Genomic DNA, 23036 nt, shown 5'->3' with positions numbered 1-23036 from the left:
TCCTTATGGAATGGTGAATCGATCTGATTGAAATTGAATTACTCCTGATCAAACATATCTAAATGCTCTGTTATTCAGAGCCAGATCTGGACACGTGCCTTCCTTGAGGTCTTTATGGAACCACATTTTTTAACATGTGATTATTTAATTTCATGTGAAGGCAAACCTCAGCCTTGAACCTACTTTTCAAGTCAACATGGTGGGATCAGAGATCATGTGACACAAGTTGTCTCATTATCTGGAACACTCTTTCATTATCGTCATTTGATGTCTTGACAACTGACTGCGTTCTGGTTTCCCAGGGTTCCTTGCGGAGGGAGTTCCCCCAGTCCGGTAACAAGTGTCACTCGTGTCAGAAGCTTGTGTATGTGGTGGAGAGGATCTGTGCCGAGGGGCTCTATTTCCATAGGGAATGCTTTCGCTGCGACACCTGTGGCTCCGCCCTGCGTCAGGGAGGACACGCCTTCGACTCGGCGCAGGGTATGTAACAACGTGTTATTACAATGTTGTTACTAGAGTAATTACATTGTTAGTACACAGGTATAGAGGCAACTTCATGTAAAGTGGCATTGTGAGTCACAAGAATAGAACAAGGATATTACTTTGTACCCTTTTCAAATGTCTTTTTGATTATGTTCTTTCAGGCAAGTTGTACTGCAAGCTTCATTTTGCCCAACGCAAAAATGGGCTAAGGCAATGGAGGACATTCAATTTAAATTCGGTAATTGCTCTCGTCCTTCTTTATTGTCCAATTTCAATGATAATTTGTCTAGCATCTTTTTGATTAAATCTCTCTCTGGCTCTCTCTCTCTCTCTATCTCTCTCTCACTCTCACACACTCTCTCCCTCTCCCTCGCTCTCTCTCAGGACCAGCATGGACCTACAGTCCCGGATGGATCCGTATCACAAACACCAAACGGATCAGCGCCCCACCAGACCACCGCCCCCCACCAGACCCAGTCATCAGGTACCTTCAGCTCCTTCGTGAGGAGAACCCTGAGCTGGCCCCTTAGTGTGACCCGGGCCGTGTGTAGCACCCCCCGCCGCCTGTCCCACTGGGTGCATGGTAACGCCCACGTCCTGGGCCTCCACCTGAGGGCCAATGCCCAGGACTACGCCTTCCTGTACGAGCTGCTGAGTCTGGGCGTTCCCCTGATGCTCATGCTTCAGGAGGTGGTGCTACAGATGTACGCTGAGGCTGAGGCTGAGCCTGGGCCTCTCTCCCTCCAGCCAGTACTGAGGTGGCTGGAGGAAAACATAGGCCACAGGCTCATATAGAGGCCCAACAACAGGGATGCCTAACCCTAAAGCTTGGTTAAGAGCCAGTCGACCCGAAACGCCACGACACCTGTCCCATTCTCATGGTCCTTCAGGTGGTCGTCCAACCGAGCATCAACCAGGCTGAACTCTAACCCTAACTCTAACCCACGTGCAGTAGGGTCCGTGGTCTGGCCGAAACATTAACTGGCACGTCTTACGTTTTTGTCTTGTCATGTGATGGCAGGCTACCGTTTGACCATGGGTACAAGCACCTTGTTTATATTTAATTACTTATTACAGTGATACTGTACTGTAGCTGACAGTGTGTCAGATCTACTCCTCCATCATTAGATCTGCTACATCATCCAAAGAACAGATCGTAGCTGGAGGGTTTGTGATACTGTACATGTGATTGTTTTTCATGAACATTATACAGTAAGCCCTCTACTACAAAGTAATGTACTTTAGGCTACTGTACATGGTCCCATGGTGGTCTATACATCATTACAGTTTGTGCTTGAAATGACTGCTGAAATGTTCCGATCTATATTGCTGTGGAGTTGAGTCATTCAACAATTGGCATTGTCGAAATCGAGCCAGTTTTTACATGGCTTAACTCAGGTTACGACTGATTGCTTTTTGTCCCAAAAGTGATCTATTCTAAAAAAAAGACTTACTTGAAGCACTTTAACTTGGCTGTCCTGACCTGTTTCTGATGGATAGTGTGACCAGACAGAGTTAATGGTTTCTTAGTCCCGCCGTTACTGTCGATAATGGCCTGTCCTGTGCTGACGCTGCAGGCTGACTCAACCCTGCTGAACTCACTCAGCTATGGCCAACTCCAGGTCAGGGTCGGGTCCACAGAGTCAACAAGTATCTGTTCTCTATGGGGATCTGTACTCTTCTCATCTGTATTTTCCTATTTCAATATGCACACATACGTTTACATTTTTGGAACTGTTAGTTTTTATTTTTTATTTCAAGAACTTTCATGACACTATATGACCGTAGTGTGAATATTATTTTCACTACACATTATTATTATTATTATTATTATTATTATTATTATTATTATTACCTTTTGGTTTGATTGTTTTATTTGATGGCTCACACCCCTACTGTGTGTCCTGTACATTGGACAGTGTACATAGGGAGTGGAAGCTGTTTTATTGCTGTGGGCTTTTGGTTTACTTCTCATATTCATGGACTGTTTTATTCTCACGAATTGCTGCCCCCTGTTGTTCAGTCTCAGATAAACACAAACAGCCAAATTCAACAACAAGGTGGAAGGCGGAAGGGACAACAACATTTAATAAAAAAAAAAATATATATATATCTGTTTGCAATAAAGGAAGATGTTCTCCCATTTGTCTGTTATGAGGAAAATGAAGATATTTTCTGCTGTAACATGTACTGTAGGGTCAAATACAATTCAAATACATGTATTCAAAGAAACACATTCCTGAAAGGAAATATCAGAGGACAACATACTGCATGGCATGAGAACACAGGCGCAAAGCACTCTTCATTTTGCTCTTATACAGAACATCTGAGGTTTTAAAGAAGACTTTAGAAGAGACATTGGGTGGTATGCTGTGGTGTGTATGTCGGTATTTTTCTAACTCAAGTTTGCTACATGGTTATGTACACTGTATGGCATGAAAGCTCTATGCCGGACTTTGTCTTTGTCCTAACACAGAAGCATCTCTTTCAGTGCTGAATCTTTACTGTATTTGATGTCATTCAGAGACTGGAGTCTTGTCAACTGAGGTTAACTATTGGTGTCAACCATATCTTATCTCATATTTCTAAGCAGATGAAAGAGATATTTTGTGCAGTTGATCTGAAGAGTGTATGCATGTATTTTCAATACACAGATATTCATGGGTTGTAATAAAGTTGTTTTGTCATTTTATTATCCTTTACTTCGAGGACTACAGTCTCTGAACTGAACAATTTGAAGATCTAACAGTCTTGATTTTCTCTTCCCACTCTCACTTCTTCTCTGCATTCTAACCCTTTTTCTCTTCCTTTGATCTCTTCTCCGTTTCACTTCAAGTCCTTTTCCACCTTTCCGATGATGAGGCTGATTCTGATTGGTTAGGAGACATGTCATTCTGAAGGTGATCATCTGCATAGTCACATGGTCTTGTATAGTGTATAGTGTTTTGGAGTGGTTGCCTTGTTGAGATTCATAACTATTACTGACGTTTGGTGTTTGCACTTCCTCACAACAGCTTAACGGCTAATGTCCTACATCCTCCTCAGCGGCATCTGACACCAGTCTGTGAAGGAGCTTTGAAGCATTGTAGAACTATGCTGTTCATAAACACACCTTTTAATGTGTTTTTGTTTCTTTCCATTTTAGCATGCCTAATAAAAATGCTGTGGTGTTTGCCCTTTGATCTTTCTGATGTGCATGCTAAATGATTTGTGTCATTTCTTTCAAGTCTTCCTCTCTCAATCTTGAGCTATCTCTCTTCTCCACTCTACCCCTCTCTTCCAGAAGCTGCCGCTCAAGAGAGCTTTCTCTTGACCCCAGACAAACAAAGGGAATTGCTACCCCACATAAACAGTAGCCTATTTGAACAGGTTCATAACTCGTGTTGTCTTGTGAATATGTTTTGAGTGTGCCATATGGGATTAAAATGCAAACTGTTTTCTCCCATGGAGTTTCTGAATTGCTGTATGACCTAAAGCAATAAATGTAAAGTAAATGAACTGCGTCAACTGGTTATGGTTATCTTTACTATAATTATCTCATGTCATCATGATTTTAATTGGAACCAAGAACATGGATGTCTTGGACAATAAATCCAATTGCCACCAACTCTGCCCTTGCACTTTGCCATAATAAATACCTTTTATACCTAACTTTAGTCAAGCCATTCAGCAAACAGATAGCAAACATCAGTATAAAAACCTAGAACATTCTCTCTACCTCTTAGACCGACTGTACCTGTCGGTTTCATTGTGAGGGAAGTTGTGGTATGCACTAAAAGCCAGGCCATTTCTAAGACGAAAAAAAGAAAGTTTCTTCCTTTCTCTAGCACTGTGACTGTGACACACACGCACTTGTTCTTTTCAAAGGTTTTACTCACAGTGACTGTTGTACAGTGGATTCACTTACTTAGACAAATGCACTTATTGTAAGTCGCATTGGGAAAAAGCATCTGCTAAATGACTTAAATGGAATGAAATTGAATGAGAAACAAGCCTTTGTTCTCTTTTGGACATTGTGAGTATTTTTTTCTTCTCACAGAGCGCTGAATAAGATTTCAAATGCATGAAACGATGCCCCAGCCTGTACACAAACAACTTGGCCTTGAATATATAATCATCAGGATCCTGAGAAGCAAACCATTGAGTTGCCAAGGGGAAAGATGGGTTTTATGCAATCACAAAAGTACCACAGACGGTTGAATCTGAATCTCGCCAAATGAACTTCAGTGTTCACTATATCTATGAACATATCCACTTGTCCTTTTACTCTGTTACCATGGAAACCAACAAAGCGTTTGCCCAACCACTGTTGCCCCCTCTGAGGATGTGGTTGGTTGTGAGGAACAACCTTGGTCCTCAGAGCCTTAGAGATAAGATCAGGCAAACTCTCCTCCTCTCTCTGGGGTCAGTTTGGGACAGAATCCCAGTCTACACACACACACGCACACACACACACACACACACACACACACACACACACACACACACACACACACACACACACACACACACACACATATTTACATTACATTTTGGACATTTAGCAGACGCTTTTATCCAAAGCGACTTACAACTAACTAAGTTAAGTACATTTGTCGAAAGCAAGTGAATCATCAGTGAATCATCAGTCGTCATAAGCAAAAATCGATGCTAGGACCAGGTACCATTGGCATTCACACTGCTAGAGCTATTTTTTTATTTTGTATTATTAACAGTAGAGGAACTGTACAAAGGGGTAGTGGGTAGTGAAGAGGGGGGTGAAGAGGTCGCACACACACAGAGAGAGAGAGAGAGACACACACAGAGAGAGACAGAGACAGACAGAGAGAGAGAGAGAGAGAGAGACAGAGGCAGAGAGACACAGAGACACAGAGACACACACACTCACCAGGGGAGGCTGGTGGAGGTAGAAATCACAGGCTCATTGTAATGCAGGGAATGGAATAAGAATGGAATCTCATGCCACTCTCTGTCTGTGACGGTCTTCGTCTCTCCACCTTTTCCTTTTCCTGTGCACACACACACACACACACACACACACACACACACACACACACACACATTTTTGATTAAATGATGAATAGTAGGCCTACACAGTTTTTTAAGAATGTGTCAAAAATATCCTTATTCTAAAAAATCCTTATTCCGTTCCCTGCATTACAATGAGCCTGTCCTCCGATTTCTACCTCCACCAGCCTCCCCTGGTGTTTGAGTGTGTGTCTCTCTGTCTCTGTCTCTGTCTCTGTCTCTGACTCTGTCTCTGTCTCTGTCTCTGTCTCTGTCTCTGACTCTGTCTCTGTCTCTGTCTCTGTCTCTGTCTCTGTCTCTGTCTCTGTATCCGTCTCTCTTTCTCTCTCTCTGTCTCTACATGTGTCTGCCACTCTCTGTCTGTGACGGTCTCCGTCTCTCCACCTTTTCCTTTTCCTGTTCTACCTTGTTCTCCTTCCTTCCTCCTCTGTCATCGCCGGTTGCTGCAGCTCTGATAGGCTACAGTAATACCCTCTGGACTCCTGCTCTCACAGTTACTATTGTGATCTCAACCCTGAGAAAATAAACTCAAATGGGTCAAATACTGACTTATCTTATTTAGGAACATTATCACTTTTATGAGCACTGTATGAGTTGGCAAGGACCAACAATAACTCACACAGATCTGATGCAATTCGATTCCACCAAATGTCAAGCTGAAATGAGAACACTGTGGACAGCGGTGTAGTAGATACACATGGTATTCCAGACAAACACTACAAGCTCAATGTCATTCAATAGGTGTGCGTTTTTTTTTTACAAGGAAAATGCACGTTCTGATTGTTCTATTGCAAGACAAGCTGTTCTTCATGTTTCCTCCACTCCAGTTCATTTTCAGTATCAAGTCAGTGAATAGCATCGCCACTAGAAGGCACTGTTGTTTTGATAAAAAAAGGTTTTCATTCCCAAAGACCACCGACCTGGTGGCCCAAAATGCTTCTGTACAGTTGTTGTCAATGAAATGGGTTTACGGGGAGAATGTAAATAGTAGAGAACCTGCACAAATTCTCCTCTCTCTCTCTCTCTCTCTCTCTCTCACTCTCTCTCTCTCTCTCTCTCTCTCTCTCTCTCTCTCTCTCTGTCTCTCTCTGTCTTTCTCTCCCTCTCTCTCTCTCTCTCTCTCTCACTCACTTTTTCTCTCGAACAATTTACCACCATTATTCACTTGTTGCTGTATCACACACAATATGCCCAGTGGTTGAGTAGGAACCTCTCTTTTACAACATCTCCCAGGAGTTGGACCTGGGTGTGCTGCTGTAATGCGATTTAGTGTATTTTATGTCATATCAATTCACTCTTGCTGCCGCATGTAAAATGTAATTTTACACCGGAAAGAAACATTTCCCCTGGAGAATGTTATTTCTCAAGGGATCTGTTTAGGCCCAAGTGTTTGCCTTCTATCCGTTGGCTCCCGTATTTGCTATTAGATAAGGCTGCTTGGTGACAAACTACCCAGATCTTACAGAACAATCTTCTCTGTTATCTATTCTACCCAGTGAAAAGAATAGGGGGCTCTGAATAACACAACATTCAGTCACATCTCAATCTGGCAGTATGACAACGTGCCCCCCCTGTCACAGCCAGCATGTGACCTTCATTACTGACACAGATTCTAACGAGCTCTCTCCAATGAAGGACAATGGACGTTTTCTGTTTGCTGCAAAATTTCAGATTTCTTTCCGGAACCCTCTGTTACAGATATCAGTTGTGGTTCTGAAAATGTTGTATTCTATTCTTTTCGATGTTTTTTTCTCTACGACAGACCTCCTGACGCCAGTGTTTCAACATTGACCAGCTGTCTGGGAGCAAGTGGAGGTGCCAGATGCTGCACAGTACCTAAGGGTTATCGGCCTAATAACTGGCTAGTGATATTCTATTCAATTACTGGCTGAGAACAAATCAAGCAAAGTCATTTAGACCCAGCACACACTGCTTGCTTACGCAATTGTAGAGAACAGAGCTCCAGTTTAAAAGCATTTAGTCCAACCAAACTGCACAGATGATCTGTTTTCCATTGGATTACTTGTGTGTCAGGGACGCAGCATCTCATGCCTGGAGATGGTATTGGTGTGTTGAGATGAACTGAGACCCATTAATGAAAGGCTAACCAAGTCCGTTCTCTGAGGTTAATTCATGCTCTATCTGCCTCTGTATGTGTATATGCGTGTGTGTGTGTGTGTGTGTGTGTGTGTGTGTGTGTGTGTGTGTGTGTATTTGTGTGTGTGTGTGTGTGTGTGTGTGTATTTGTGTGTGTGTGTGTGTGTGTGTGTGTGTGTGTTTGTGTGTGTGTGTGTGTGTGTGTGTTTGTGTGTGTGTGTGTGTGTGTGTGTGTGTGTGTTTGTGCGTGTGTGTGTGTGTGTGTGTGTGTGTGTGTGTGTGTGTGTGCGTGAGTGAGTGAGTGAGTGCGTGCGAGTGTGCATGTATCTGTCTTTGATCAATGTAGTGTATTAGATGCAGCACAAGTGCAATCTGGTAGAGTACATTATGATCCCCATGTCCTAGGAGCCCACCTGTGAGAGGCAGGGATAACCTCCAAGGGAGGCTGGTGGATGCAAAAATCAGAGGACGGGCTCATTGTAATGCATGGAATACAATGAGGAATGGTATCAAACACTCCCATTTAATACCATTCCTCATTCCGTTCTACCTCCACCAGCCTCCACTATGTAGTATGACAGGAAATATGCTACACAATACAAAGAGGTGGGTGTTCAGTGAGGGAGGTAGAGGAGGGTTATTCTTTGTGCCTAACCTGAAGTGGTGGTGACACCAGCAGGGGGTCTGGGGGAGGCACAGAGGAGGCCGGATGTGGCAGGCGAGGGGATGTGGAGGTGAGAGGAGGAGGGCTGGGGGCTCGGTCCTCACCCCACCTCTCTGCTGGGCTCCTCGTGCCTCCTCGTGTCTCATCCCACAGCAGGATCCTCCAGCACAGGGGGAAAAATCAAACAGAGCTGCCATGGCCATGAAGGAACACTGATGAAATCACACAAACCCGAACCAGAAAGAGAGAGAGAGAGATATCTCACATCATTAATTGTGTCAAGTCTCAAGAGATGGTTAGATTCCTTCTCTGTGTGTTATCAACACAACAGTAGTTGCGGGGATGCTCTGAATCTCACTTCCGAGAAAACTACATCCAGCTAGGACAGAAAAGCAAAGGCCCATGTGGGATTTCAGTCGTCTAAAAACATGTGTCAAGTGGGCTTGCTCTTACCCCTCACTGTCTTTCACAGAACTCGATATAGCACAGCAAGGGGCATATGTGATCTTCTGTAAACTAGAAATCCAGTGCAGAGGTCACAGTTGCCTATTGTGTGGCGGTCCCCATGGTGAGCAATGTGACAGCGGTGGGACTGACCCTGGGAGCATTTCATATTTTCATTTAAATGCCGTTATCTTAAATGGGGGGGGGATGGGGGGGGGACTGACTTTCAAACAGGTTATACAGTAACAATGATTAGCATTCAAACAAAATGGCAATCTGTGGTTGAAATTGCGTTGAAATTACAGAAGCTGTGAGGGGCAATGGAAATAGAGGGATGAGGGCGGAGGGCGGAGACAAATCTAAAAATGCACCATTTCATTATCTTAGCACTTACAAAATCCTTCTCTTAAATGGAACAAGATAAATCTTCCCACTGCAAAAAAAAACAAAAAGAAAAAACACATCTGCTACACCGGTACAGTAAATACACCCCAGAAGAGTAATACATTTGTTGATAATAAATCATTTCATGCCAAGAATACATACTATTATTCTCTAGAATGTATGATTATGAACATGATGGTTACATTATTATAATGGTTACATATTTACTTCAATTCAAGTAAATTGCATGGTATAAACAGTAATTACCCAATAATTACATCATATTTCAGATCTTTGGGACTTGTTGAAAAAATTACAGTATGCACCCTATAGTTCGAGGTTCCAATTGTACTGAATTTGTTTGATGTAGTCTATGCCAGAAAGTACAGAAGACTCAAAGTATCAATTGTTATTAATACATAATTCCTTACTGGTAAATACCAATAAAATACCAGCTGATACAGGACTGAATAACAAAGCATCAACAACAAATCTATAAACAGATTAGCATCCTCTCTGTTATATGAGCTGAGTGCAAATATCAGCCAATTCAATTCTATAATACCTAAAGCCTGTCTTAAAACAAGCCACTGCAAGCCTATCTACCCATCTCATGTCAAATAACAGAACATCAGTCGACTGAGAAATGCATTTGAGAGCCTGGCCAGATGGGTCAAACTCAATGTTAGAGCTTGGCAGTCTGGGTGAAGTGGTTCCTTTTCTGTGCAACAGTTGTTGAATACTTTGTATCATATTATATTATCATATGTGATATTATTGTTGTTATTATTATTATTGTTATTATTATAATTATATTTTGATCCTCTGGCACATCTGTGGGCAACATAGTGGAGCTCCACCATATAGACACAGCTGTTTGTAGTTTACCTCTATGGGCTCCTCCCTGACTGTATCAGGGTCCTTCCACAGACTGTCGAACAGAACTGCATGGAAAATGTCTCCTCTAATGACAGCCCAGGGCCAAGCATGGGCCATTGTGCATCTTGTTTACATGGCTTTGTCCACATAATTGTATCAAAAGGGAGGGAAAAGGGGCTGCATGGTGAATAGGTCTTTTGTCTAACCAAAGTTTTTCAAATAACAAAACTAGACAGCAGGAATAGGTGACTATGGCTAGACAACATAATACATTATAATACAGACCCCCCCCCCCCTAACCCTAACCCCCTGCCAAGTGAAGAAACACATAAGACAGAGATAGCAACATAAGCGATTGCTACCAAATTATTGAGGTGAGTAATGTGGCATCATATTTGTGCATTGTTTCAAGTTCTACAATGTCATACATTTACTGACCATTATCACAACTAAGACCAATCTCGCCAGATCATTGGCTGAACACTGCGTGAAAGGACAGCAAAGCCAGAGAGGCAGTTGATTGATCCTGGCTAAATGGTAAATGAGCAATCATGTATTGATCAGGCTGATTGAGACGGCTGCCTGTCCTGAAGTCTTCTCTCCCACTGTGTTAGGATGGAGAGGTCTGGGCTACTTGTACACACCTCTTACCATGATGAGACTGGTGTTACATTCTTCTGCCTTCTGCTGTAGGAATATTGTATATCTATAGCCAATCCAAATATAATGATTACCAGTATACATAAGTACATAAGTATAAAACATTATAGTTCATGCTGTAAGAGCTGTAACAGATTTTTTTTCGATATGCTTAAAGGGGCAATCTGGGATTCAAACAACAACAAAGAGTTCTCCCCACCACTTTTTTGGATAAACAGCTGAGGGATGGGGCTGGAGAAATGTAACCACTTTAAATTTCACATACAGCTATGGATGCAAGGACTGACAATCCATGAGATCAAAATGATAGTTTTACCACGTTTTGAAGCAATTTTTGTTTACAATGACATTGTTTAGGAACAATGCAGTAAAACAAGCTTGTATGTTGAGTTATGATAGGGTAAGAGACAGTTGAACTAAACTCAAGTTATATTCTTCAAGACTAAATGGCTATATATCACTCATTTAAAAGTCCAAAAAATGGATATACCAATCCCAGATTGGCCTTTTAATTTGTCAATAGCATCCTTAGAAAATCACATCAACCAAACAATTCACTGCATATCGGCAAAATACTGCTTGACAAAACCGTGGAATAACTTCCCGACTGAACCGTTATTCCTCACTACACCCAATACAGCTTTCCTATGCGATACATTTCCCATGTCCCACAAGGAGAATGGGTGGGAACAGGACGAGGACGGGAATCAAATAACAGGGATAAGTCGATGGCTGCGCAAATACTTGGAATTCCGCTTCCGTTGGCTATTCGGTGAACTTTGACAAGCAGAAAAGTTGTGTTTCAATTCTACAAATCTACTACAGTCGCCTAATAACCTAGTCATAGACTAGAAATGGCTTCGTCGCCACAGAAATCACCGTCTTCTCCCAAATCACCGACTCCAAAATCACCACCCTCCAGAAAGAAAGATGACTCTTTTCTCGGAAAACTCGGAGGAACTTTGGCAAGAAGAAAAAAGGCAAAAGAAGGTTTGTCTTCTAAAAGTTGTTGATTCATATTGTCTAGGCACGTTCTCGAAATGTCTACATCCATCAAAATTACATTTTCTGTGGATTTAAGTCAAGACAAGTAACTGAATGTTAAACCAGCCAAACATGATTTGAAGCAAAATATTCAAAACAATACAGGTATACAGTATTGACGTCTTAACTTTACAACTATTACATTTAGAATGGTCTTAAAAAACCTTAGAAAATCTTAGAAAACCACGTAATTTATGACAAAGTAACTTTTTTCGTGGAGAGGGTGTGTCAATGTGTCTATTTTCATAACTTTAGATGACGTCATTTAAAACTTCACTGGTGACTAGCCCTCTTGTAAATATTCATACAGTATGACAAATCTAACAAATAACTGTAAGATTATATATATTTATATTATATATAATGACAGTGGGGTGGGGTGGGGGGGGGGGGGGTGGCGGTAAAAACAATCTTGAATGAGCATTGTGAATATGACTACAGTTTCGTCCCTTGACATAGTTGGTGTTGTTATGAGCATTTAAAATGGTGTGGAACTCTGGATCCACACCACAGCAGGAGAAAGCTGCCTCTGTTGACATCACAGCTAGGCTGTTGCCATGTATGGACACAGGACTGTTCCTATTCCAACACAGATGTGCTCACTAAGGAATGGAAGACAACTCATGCTCTTTCCAGCATAACCACTTACTGAGCTGAGACCACAGACGGTTTTCAAGATGTTTCTAGGATTTTTTATTTTATTTTGAGATTCATGGTTTCATTTACTTACATGGTTTATTTACTTTAATCATACTTGAACCTGAGTGAACCTTGTTTTTTTAATTTACTAAATGAACACAATCTATCACAGCGGTATTATCATGATGCGAAGCACTCTTCTTGTACATATTTCTTACATTTATTATAATTGCCCCTTGGCCCACTATTATTTATTCAATTGGTGCAGTATTTTCTGAGACAGACAGGCATGCCCTATCAGTACAATCATGATTGGAACGAATCTGCCCACCCGACCTCAAAGGGGCTTGTTTATGTGGGCCTACAGCTGAGCCCTATTCACCCAGCACCGAGCAGCTGTGATGAGCAGGGTCCTGCAGGACGGGTCCGTTCCGTAGAGGGCCTCTCCACTGCCATGTGGCAGCAGCATATTCAATTATGGGTGTTGTTACAGTAAACCATCTTGTGCCTTTTTCCTGTGAGCGGCAGAGGGGAGGAAACTGTCCCATATTTTAGAGAGAGATGTGAAGCGAGATAGAGAGACAGACAGACAAACAGACAGACAGACTGGCAGGCAGGCAGGCAGGCAGACGGAAAGGGAAACAGACAGGTACACAGACAGAGAGAAAGAGTTAACAATATCCAAATTATGTGATTTAGCGAAGCATTCCGATTAAATCAGAGTAAAGTCAATCATTGCATCTCGAAAAAATCGGTTCCCACTTTGGATCCTCTCGTGTTTTTGTGTGTTCTCTTTCTGTGGAGAGGAAGGAGGCAGTAGGCATCTCTGTTTCTGTGGGGTTAGGCCTTCACCATATGGGGGTTTTGGTGTTGATTACTAACAGGATGTTGACATCTTCGGGGGGTGGGCAGTACTTCCTCAGCTCGGAGGGAAGCTGAAAAACACCTAGCAGCATAAGAGTGTTCTGTTCCGCGGGCCTTTCTCAGGTGCACATGCTGTGAGTGTGCAGCATTGCCATAGTGACCTGTGGTGTGTGGACTGGACAGGGAGCTGGGCAACGCTTGAGAGGGAGTGATGGTGCCGTGACCACGAGAAGTGGTCAGGTTATCATGTCACCTGTGTGAAGTCTCTCTCCGTGCCCTCATCTGCATGCTGGCCGGCAGACAGGGTAAGTGATCAGGAAAGAACGAGGACGCTCGGGTGCCAGCGTGAGATTGAGACCCAAGATCCATAAATGCATAACAACTGGAAGCAGAGCAGAGCAGAGCAGAGCGAGGGCACGGTATTGTCCTGTTAGAGCTGATGAGAACCCCTGTTGGATGCTCATATCCTTTTGAAACCACATTTCATGAATAAGATAAAGTTCTATTCATTGACGTTGTGTATTTAATTCGAGCAAATGTATGAAATACTGTATCACCACGGTGATGAGCTATCACAGCAGGTTACCGTGACCAGTTATTTGATTTGCCCCACAGTCTCTCCCATCCCCTTCTTTACCGTAATTGTGTGATTGGTTCATTCTGGCATATCCCCATGGGGTATTATCACAGGCTACAATGAAGCGCTTCATCTTATTGATCAAAGCTCTGAGCTCTTTCCCTCTCTCTCTCCTGGCGAACCCAAACGTGTCCAAGGGTACCCGTTTATAATTAAATGGTGCGTGGGTGTGCCAACTCCTCCTGGTAAGACCAATATGCCACAATACTGACTGTCTGGCTTGAAGAGCACAGTTGAACCTGAGGTAAAAGTGTCTTAAATTGGGTGGAATGAGCGAGGAGCACATGGCACGCCGTGCTAGGTAGCAGTGTAGGAGTCGTCGCCTCTCTCTTGGCTATTTGTGTACATGTGAGAGCCTCACTGCTGAGATGATGGAGGGGGCCAAATTGTCCATAGCTGATGCTATTTGACTTGCCTTTAGATTTTCTCTGCTGGACCCATTTCCCCTGCCTATCAACCCAGTGAGGGCGCAGTACAAAGTGTAATAATTAGTTTGCCTCACGTCGAGTTAGGCTACTAAAGGTCTTTGCCTCTGCAGTGTCTGAGCTCCAGGAGGAAGGGATGAATGCCATCAACCTGCCCCTGAGCCCCATTCCCTTTGAGCTGGACCCTGAGGACACCATGCTGGGTAAGGACCCACCACGCTCACCACTCTCTTTCTGCAGCATGTAAGATTCACTCTCTCTTTCTTTGATGGTCTAAATTGTTCTCTGTGTCTGTGTCTGTGTGTTCTAGAGGAGAATGAGGTTCGCACCATGGTTGACCCGAACTCTAGGAATGACCCCAAACTACAAGAACTGATGAAGGTGAGAAAGAGAGCATTTATAATGTGTATGTCCTTTTTATTATTGTGAAATAACTCGAGTACATATTACAATCAATGTATTGAAAAGTGATTTTGTAATATGCCTGCTAAAGCAGAAGTCCCCTGTAAATTCCATCTATGTTCATGTATGCAGGTGCTGATAGACTGGATCAATGATGTGCTGGTGGGAGAGAGAATCATTGTCAAAGACCTGGCGGAGGACCTCTACGATGGACAGGTCCTTCAGAAACTCTTTGGTATTGTCACCTTGCTTTCCTCCAAGAACATCACAATGCATCACATTATTCCCAGGGTCCAGTATTTCTACAATTTTGAATCTAGATCAGAATGATCCAGGTTCTTTTTCCCTATCCAGGATCAGATGTTGAGTCGTATAGGTGGAAATCAGCCAGCTCCATCTGATCCTGATCCTCGGATCCTTCTGATACAGATTCAACATTTTGAAACACTGAGCCCTGGTATTTGACCTACTATATCCCAGCTGGATTTAATGTTATGTTCTTTCTGTTGTGTTACAGAGAAACTGGAGGGTGAGAGGCTGAACGTTGCGGAGGTGACCCAGTCGGAGATCGCCCAGAAGCAGAAGCTTCAGACGGTGCTGGAGAAGATCAACGACACTCTGAAGGTGTCGACCAGGAACATCAAATGGACCATTGACTGTAAGTAACTTCAGCTGCAGGGGATTTCTTCTATTCTACTACTACTTTCTTCTACTTCTACTTTGCTAATGTTTTTGGAGGAAAGTGTTGATGAAAATGATGATTATGCCAGTAATGGACAGTAATAGATCCATTCTACATTTTCTATATTTCTTAGCAGCATGGGAACATTGTTTGATCGTGTGTGAGCCATTTAATGAAATATAATGTAATCCATTTAATCTCAGCTCTCTTATTTGTTTTGCAATCCTGCTTGTATGGTCACTTTGTTTGGTGAAAAAGAGCACAGAGAAAGTTCATGCTTGGATGAATCCCCGCACCCTGCTGAACCTGACATTATAACCATAATAATAATAATAATCTCTGTCTCAAGTGATGGGAGGTTACAGGACTCAGATACATGTCCAAAAATCCTTACCATGCTTATTTCCTTTTTCAAACGTTTGTTTTTCTATGTTTATTTTAGGAGGATAGTATAAAGCAATTTTTTTCCCCTCACTTTGTTATTTATGGTTATTGTGTATCGTCTGCTTCGAATTCTCTTCAATGACAGTTGAATTCTCTCTGTTCTTTAATCCTTAATATAGATTATCTAAAAAGCACTTGAGGAAATCAATAGGATTGTTTTTTGACTGTGATCAAAGGACAGCTAATCCCTTTGTTTTGCTTTCATATTCTCCCACACAGTTCTCTAAATAGGGATTGCTACGGTTTTGGTGGGATTATGATTTTTGAAACGCATTTTAGTATTCCATATTTCTAGAAGCCGTTGTTTGCAGTAGTATATCAGATAACTGTGATTCACACACTAAAATGACACCAAGCTTATCGTCTTGGGTTTGACCTTTGTTTGACCTTCAATTTTACACTGGCAAAGCTGAGAGTCGCCTATCTTGATTATGGACATAAGAGAATTCTTGCTTATCAAAAACACTCTGTTGCACCAGTGTGTCGCTCTGTGATGTGACAAATTCTCAGTGGATAGTTTTAACACCTTCTGTAAGTCTGTTTTATTGCTTTATTTCCTTCTCATATGAATCCCTTATTTTTAATATTTCTTTCTCCCATAGCGGTCCATGCTAAAAGCATCGTGGCCATCCTCCACCTGTTGGTGGCGCTGTCCCAGCACTTCCGTGCCCCAATCCGTCTTCCTGATCATGTGTCCATTCAAGTTGTGGTTGTACAGGTATTCAGTCATTGACTCTTACTGGGAGGACGTAAGACTTGTTGTTTTTCATATTCACTGCATGTGTAGCAATATTATAGGCAATTCTAGATGTGCAAATAGGCAATTCCAGATGTAAAACAATGTGAAGGTTGAACCTAAAATAAGCTCCCTAACTCACTGTGACTGTTCTTTATCCCCACAGAAACGTGAGGGAATTCTCCAGTCTCGTCAGATTCAGGAGGAGATCACGGGAAACACAGAGTATGTCTTTACTGTCCTGCTCATCCCCCTGAACTGTCAGGATGGAACTAGACCTCTTCACTTCTCCTATCTTCCACCAGGTTGCTGTATACCCTCAGGGAACGGAGAGTAAATGTCAGAGAACTGTATGTAGACACAAGGCTAAGACAGCCAGGAAAGCCAGGGCCAATGTTGAAGGAAGGCAGGCCTTAAATAGTTGGCAGTAAAGGTTATGCTAATTGTCTTCCGTGCCTGTTGTACTTTAGGGGACTGAAGGTAGGGTTAGTATTTAGGGTATGTTGGGAAACCATGTAATACAAACCATGTAAGTCATTTCATACTGTATTCCCAGAAGGAATCATGTCACTTGGAAAGGTACAACAACCATGTACTGTACTCGATTATTCCTCTGAAGGTCAGTCTAAACAAGCTGATTATACTGTATGACACATAATGCCTCTAAAATATACAGTATGTTTGGCAAAATGTGTCCTCTGGGCATTGAGGCAGTTGGAACAATTCAGGGACTGATGAAGGGAATTGAACGGCTTCTCCCGGTCTCGCTGCGAAAGCGGACCGCCACGCCAACTCCTTGGGGGGCCGATATGGGGAGTTGGAGCCCCATGCTGATGGGCAGATTAAGCGAGCAGGGTCCGGGAGGGGTGGGGGGGGGTCTGCTCCTGCCAGCCCACCCCTGCTTTATGGAGGGGCTGCAGCTGATTAATAGTGGTCCAACGGGTGCAAATCAGCTCTGCAGATAAGAGTGTGCACCCCCCCACACCCCCCCCCCCCCCCCCCCTTTGGGCTGTTGTCCTGCACGGGGCAGCAGCTGCTGAAGCATGCCTCTCTCTCTCTCTCTGCCTCCGCCGTGGGAAGATTGGAGCATGAAGATGAGTCTGCCGGCCCGCCCTGTAGTGCTGCCTCCCGGGCACATGTCCACCAGGCAGGCCACCATCCATCCAGGCGTTTGATCGGAGAGAGAGCGCTCCTGGGAGAGGAGCAGCGCCCGGGCCCCTCCGCTCCAAATCTCTTTGTTTGTGTTCCCGCCTGGCCCTCTTGATTAGACCATCTGCATTCAATTAATATTCTCCAGTTGAAACAAAGTCCTCGGTTGTTTTGTTCAGTTTGTTCTTCTCATTTGAACTTATCTGGCTGGTGTCATGTCTTCCTCTTTGGCTGTGTGATTACACTGTACAATGCCACTGCTGAAATACTTTGTTCTCCTCTCTTGCAGGGCTCTATCGGGAAGACATGGTTTGCATTCTTTACTGTCCTCTAAACAAAGATTCAACATGCCATGTTCATTTTTTCATGATCATCATCGTTAAGCCTCTTTGTGTCCTCCTTTCAGAGCGAGATGCCTTTGATACCTTGTTTGATCATGCTCCTGACAAGCTGAACGTGGTGAAAAAGGCAGGTGTCATAATCTCTGATTATCCACTTCAATTATAAGAGTAACAGAGGGCATTGCTATGTCTTTGCATTGTGTGTATTATGCTTTTTTACTGAAAGTCCTCACCTTCTTGCAGACGCTGATCACCTTTGTGAATAAGCACCTGAACAAGCTGAACCTTGAGGTATCTGAACTGGAGACACAGGTAAGAGACTATTTTCCCGTTGTACTGTCACATTAAAATGTGTTGCTATCCTGTCAAACTGGAATGAATATACATTTACATTTGTTGAATAAAATACGAAAGCATCTTCATATGATGTGTTCTGAAATTATAATATTATCTGAGATTCTTCTTTTGAGGTTCTTATTCTTCTATTGAGGTTGTTTTTTCACCTCTGATCCAGTTTGCAGATGGTGTGTACTTGGTGTTGCTGATGGGACTCCTCGAGGGCTACTTTGTTCCTCTCTACAATTTCTTCCTCACTCCAGAACACTTCGACCAAAAGGTACATTCTGAAATAATAATAATAGTAATAATATATGGCCTTTACCTGACGCTTTTATCCAAAGCGACTTACATTGCAGTGAGTGCAGACATTTTTCAGTATATATGGTCCCAACGGGAATCAAACCCACAACCTAAGCGTTGTTCGCGCCATGCTCTACCAATGAGCCACAGAGGACCAAATAAATCCAACCAATTTCCAAACCGTTTAAGTGATACACAGTGAGGTGACTTCAGGAGCATACATCACTCATGAATATGATCACCCTGTACAGGTGCACAATGTTGCCTTCTCCTTCGAGCTGATGCAGGACGGGGGCCTGGAGAAACCCAAACCAAGAGCAGAGGGTGAGTGTCTTATGACAGGACTGGTACACACGTGCCTACTTGTCTTTTGAGAGAATGAGAAGAGAATGTGATATTGCAAGTCGAATCTGGGAATGCATCTGTAAACACTATTAATTACTCAAGGGTTTTCCCATCTGGCAACCACATAGTTATCTCAGCCTAGATCACTGCTGTCACTGTCAGGTACAATGCTGCTCCAGATGGGTAGTGTTCACTCAACACTGTTATATCAGTGCATCATAACGAGAGAGAGAGAGAGATAGAGAGAGAGAGAGAGAGAGAGAGAGAGAGAGAGAGAGAGAGAGAGAGAGAGAGAGAGAGAGAACATTGTGTCTATGGTATGGGATTATTTTTATCCCCTGAGTATTACCATGTGGGTCAATTGAACTGAGGCCTGTAATAGTTTTAATGGTAGCGTCAAGCACCAGTGAGAAGCTCCTGGTGTCTCACAGTGGGCTAGAGAGTTCCCCCTCCAGCTTTGATTTAAAGGTGGTTTTCATACTAAATGACCACAATACATATGACAGTAATAATCATAACAGATTCATGTACAGTAACCGTGGGGCGCTCTTTTATACAACATCTGTTTTTGTCATGCACCATTTTCATCGCGTGGATGTATCAGGTGAAAGAGCTAAATTTTGCCTTCCTGTGTGTAATGAGTTAATGCAGGTCTTAAAGGCCATGTTAAGTATACAGTGGCTGGTTCCAATTCAAAGTCTCCTCCATGGATGTAAAATGTCTTACTGAGAGTATTGAGAAAAGTGCTATACAAACAAATGTTGTAATGTGTGTAGAAGATATCATACAGCAATGTAGATCTCAGCTGGGTCTGAGGTCGTTTTCAATGTGGGGGTTTTGTCGTCATTGTGAATAAGTCTTATTTTTGTCTTCCCTTTTTTGCAGATATTGTGAATTGTGACCTGAAGTCTACTTTGAGGGTTCTCTACAACCTCTTCACCAAGTACAGAAATGTGGAGTAAAGCAGGATACCATCCTTTCAGTTACAGCTACGGTATCTGTTGGTTTCGCTAATGCCCTGTTCACACTTAATGTGAGGACACACACAACGCATCTACCCCTGTATCAGCTTTCTGCTGGAGGCAGCACACAATCACACACACACACACACACACACACACACACACACACACACACACACACACACACACACACACACGCGCGCACACAGAATGTTGTAAATGATTTGATATGAAGAATAATTACAAATCTGATGAATGCGTAATATTTGAAGGTCGAATGTTTGGAGTGTCCTATTGTCTAACCTTGTTCCAGTTGAATTGTACTTACCCATGTCTTTCCCATGCCCTACATCATTTGAAGTCTACTTTTAACTATCATGAAGGATATGAAATACTGATACATTTTTTAGGTTTTAGATACAGAATCCAAGTAATGTCTGCTGTGCCATGAAATGACGTAGCAGCTACTTGTTAATGCACTACAATACATTCATTTTTCAATAGGCCTAGTTTCAGTTGAATGTATATAAAGCTGAATATGCGTTCATCATGTATTTATTTTCATTATCCAAAAGAATATGTTAAATCTTGGTTATTGGCCCAAAATGTCAGATTGGTGTGCTTGAATAAGTGGGACCACATGCTTTTTTATAACTTTGTATATGCTGAAGTTGTATCTCAATTTGATATGCTCTATTTAGTTTTTTTTTATATTTGTATACATTGTGCATTATAAACAGTGTAGCAGCGTTTTTGCTCAGTATTTACCAAAGATAGTATTTTAGAGAATGTATTTCTATTTATCAATAAGTCTTAATGTTGTACTTTTCCAAGACCTGGCAGTTTTTGATTTGTTTATAGAAATGTTTCAGTACAGTGTTAGCTGGCAAACACACATATTTGTGTTGCATTGAATATTCTTAAAACACTTCATTGCAAACCATCTGTCTCTTGTACCTTGGAATATTAGTATTTTCTATCACTGAATTCAAATAAACATTTTATGAGAATGGCAACCCAGATAAGAGTCAAGAGTTGAAATTGTCAGAAGGTTTTTTTTATCGTCAAGGCCAGAGAATGAAAAACCATAAACTATATTCAATAGATGGATTCTAAGAATGCAGTGTGGGAGTTGAACTAAAATGGATTTCCTTGTGCGCTTTAATTTGAAGGTCGTAATAATTTCTTTCACTGTTGTGGTCCATGTCCAGATTTGATTATGGGGCTTTTGCTCTAGAAAACTTGTGGTATTCCTCTCATAAATCATTTCTGTCATCCTCCTCTCTGAGCAAATGTAAATCACTTTTATAGTGATAAATGGAAAACAAAACAGATAAATTGTCAGAATTCAGGACTTTTTAAACACAGATTCATTTGCCCAGCTTTTACAGATTCAAGACCCTGGTGCTCGCCTACCGGGCGGCAAAGGGAACAGCCCTTTCCTACTTGCAAGCAATGGTCAGCCCCCAAACCCCTGCCCGATCACTCTGCTCTTCCACCTCGGCTGGCCGCCTGGCACCACTGCCTCTACGTGGATGCAGCAGCCGCGCTACTCGGTCACGGCTTTTCACTGTCCTGGCGCCCCGCTGGTGGAATGAGCTTCCCACTGCTGTCATGATTGCAAAGTCACTACCTATCTTCCGCCGTAGATTGAAAACCCATCTCTTCAGGCTACATCTTAACTGTCTCTCCTAAAGACCTCTTCATCCCCACTGTACAAGTTTCTCTACTGTAAATAAATTAATTCATAATAAAAAAATCTTCCTTCTTCTAGCATTGTGACTGCCAATAGCCCCTGGTCCTAACATAGTTGACTTTTTCTTATGATGACTGATGGATAGATGATTCACTTACTTAGACAAATGTATTTGTTGTAAGTCGCTTTGGATAAAGGCGTCTGCTAAATGCAAATGTGAATGTGACAGCCTATATGTTTCATTGTCAAATAACAACCATTGTCAAATAACACAATGATGGAATGACTATACTAAGTGGTTTGTGCTGAATGAGAAGGTCACATTCTTCAGTTAAGTAACATCTTTCACAACTATACAGTAAAGCACAGCACACAATACATGACAAGGTTACAATGGAGAATTTTCAGAGGAGCTTCTGTCTGTGACATCCCTGAGCCATGCTACTGTACACTGTTAATTGAATTGTTTATTTGATAAGAGTTGTACTGTAATTCACTGCTACACGGCCTTTTCAATTTACAGCCACTTAAAATGTGTTAAGAGGCTTTTAGCTTGTCATGTCAAGTGACTTAAAGGAGCTCAGCGATGAGAGAGAGAAAGGAGTCTTCGTCAAAGCCTCAGATCTTTCGTCAGAGCCTCAGATCTCTGATCTTTCTGTTGTTGGTGTTCTTGATCCATTTTCTGAGATTCTACTTAGAAACTGTCCTATTATAGAATATCTGTATCATGGTAATGATATGCTGTTTTCTCCTCTTTGCTTTTTAAGGGCTCCTTAACACATACCACTATTGCCTTGTATCGAGGTTCAGACTGAAATAATATAGCACTTGAAATAATGTAGTGCTTGCTTAGACTTTGGACACTTAGGAGAAGGATTGTAGGCCTAACAATGCCTTTCAATATCCTATTGTTCTGAAACACACATTTCTGACCATGCCATTATCAGTGAAGCAGCCCAGGGCTCACTAAGAGCTCTCTGTGCGTTTTTATCAGAAAAGCTGAAATGATGACCACCCATAATCAAGTAAAGGTGTCTTGAACAGGAGCGTTTCCAGCCATTACATGTAATTACCCTCCCTTCACTCCTCTACCTCCCCCATTCATCGCATCTAATAAGCCTCCATGCACAACTTACCACCATGATGATCCTCCACATCTCTCGCCTCTAGACGGTCACATAACAGCTGCTCTTTGGCGAAAAACACACTAAAACAGACAAAAAAGAAAAAGGTAAGGCAGGGAGTGACTGATACCACTGATAAGTGGCTGATACTCATTACAGGCTAGGCGCTTTATCTGTAGATCTATTGATTTATATACCAAAGATACTAATCTGAGACAGAGGATCTCGATTGAGAGTGGCCTTGAAAAGCTGCCATTTGAAAGTACTG

At 42.4% G+C, this 23036-nt stretch overlaps 2 protein-coding genes across 2 annotated transcripts in view; both read left to right on the top strand.

The window, feature by feature from the left end:
* The window catches only part of mical2a (microtubule associated monooxygenase, calponin and LIM domain containing 2a), a 44426-nt gene extending 40345 nt beyond the window's left edge, over positions 1-4081 (top strand). Inside the window, exons 18-20 of the mRNA XM_083690927.1 lie at positions 303-480; positions 645-721; positions 868-4081. Coding sequence (XP_083547053.1) covers positions 303-480; positions 645-721; positions 868-1278 — 666 coding nt within the window. The 3' untranslated portion in view covers positions 1279-4081. The remainder of the gene's footprint in view (positions 1-302; positions 481-644; positions 722-867) is intronic.
* A 7265-nt stretch (positions 4082-11346) lies between these two features.
* On the top strand, positions 11347-21643 carry parvab (parvin, alpha b). Its single transcript, XM_083690957.1, has 13 exons — positions 11347-11629; positions 14362-14451; positions 14559-14629; positions 14783-14885; positions 15168-15308; positions 16379-16494; positions 16679-16737; positions 17951-17970; positions 18068-18129; positions 18246-18314; positions 18517-18618; positions 18893-18965; positions 19872-21643. Exons 1-13 carry the CDS (start codon positions 11494-11496, stop codon positions 19946-19948), a joined length of 1119 nt encoding a protein of 372 aa, XP_083547083.1. The 5' UTR covers positions 11347-11493; the 3' UTR covers positions 19949-21643.
* Positions 21644-23036: the final 1393 nt, after the last annotated feature.

This window comes from Argentina silus (genome assembly GCF_951799395.1).
Source record: "Argentina silus genome assembly, chromosome: 19".
NCBI classification, from domain to species: Eukaryota; Metazoa; Chordata; class Actinopteri; order Argentiniformes; family Argentinidae; genus Argentina; species Argentina silus.
This window is presented reverse-complemented; position numbering and strand designations above follow the sequence as displayed.

Coding starts and splice junctions, on each gene's coding strand:
- parvab (XM_083690957.1), top strand. CDS start 11,494: ATGGCTTCGTCGCCACAGAAATCACCGTCTTCTCCCAAATCACCGACT. Junction 14,630..14,782: donor AACTACAAGAACTGATGAAG/GTGAGAAAGAGA, acceptor TCATGTATGCAG/GTGCTGATAGACTGGATCAA. Junction 18,619..18,892: donor CAGAACACTTCGACCAAAAG/GTACATTCTGAA, acceptor CACCCTGTACAG/GTGCACAATGTTGCCTTCTC.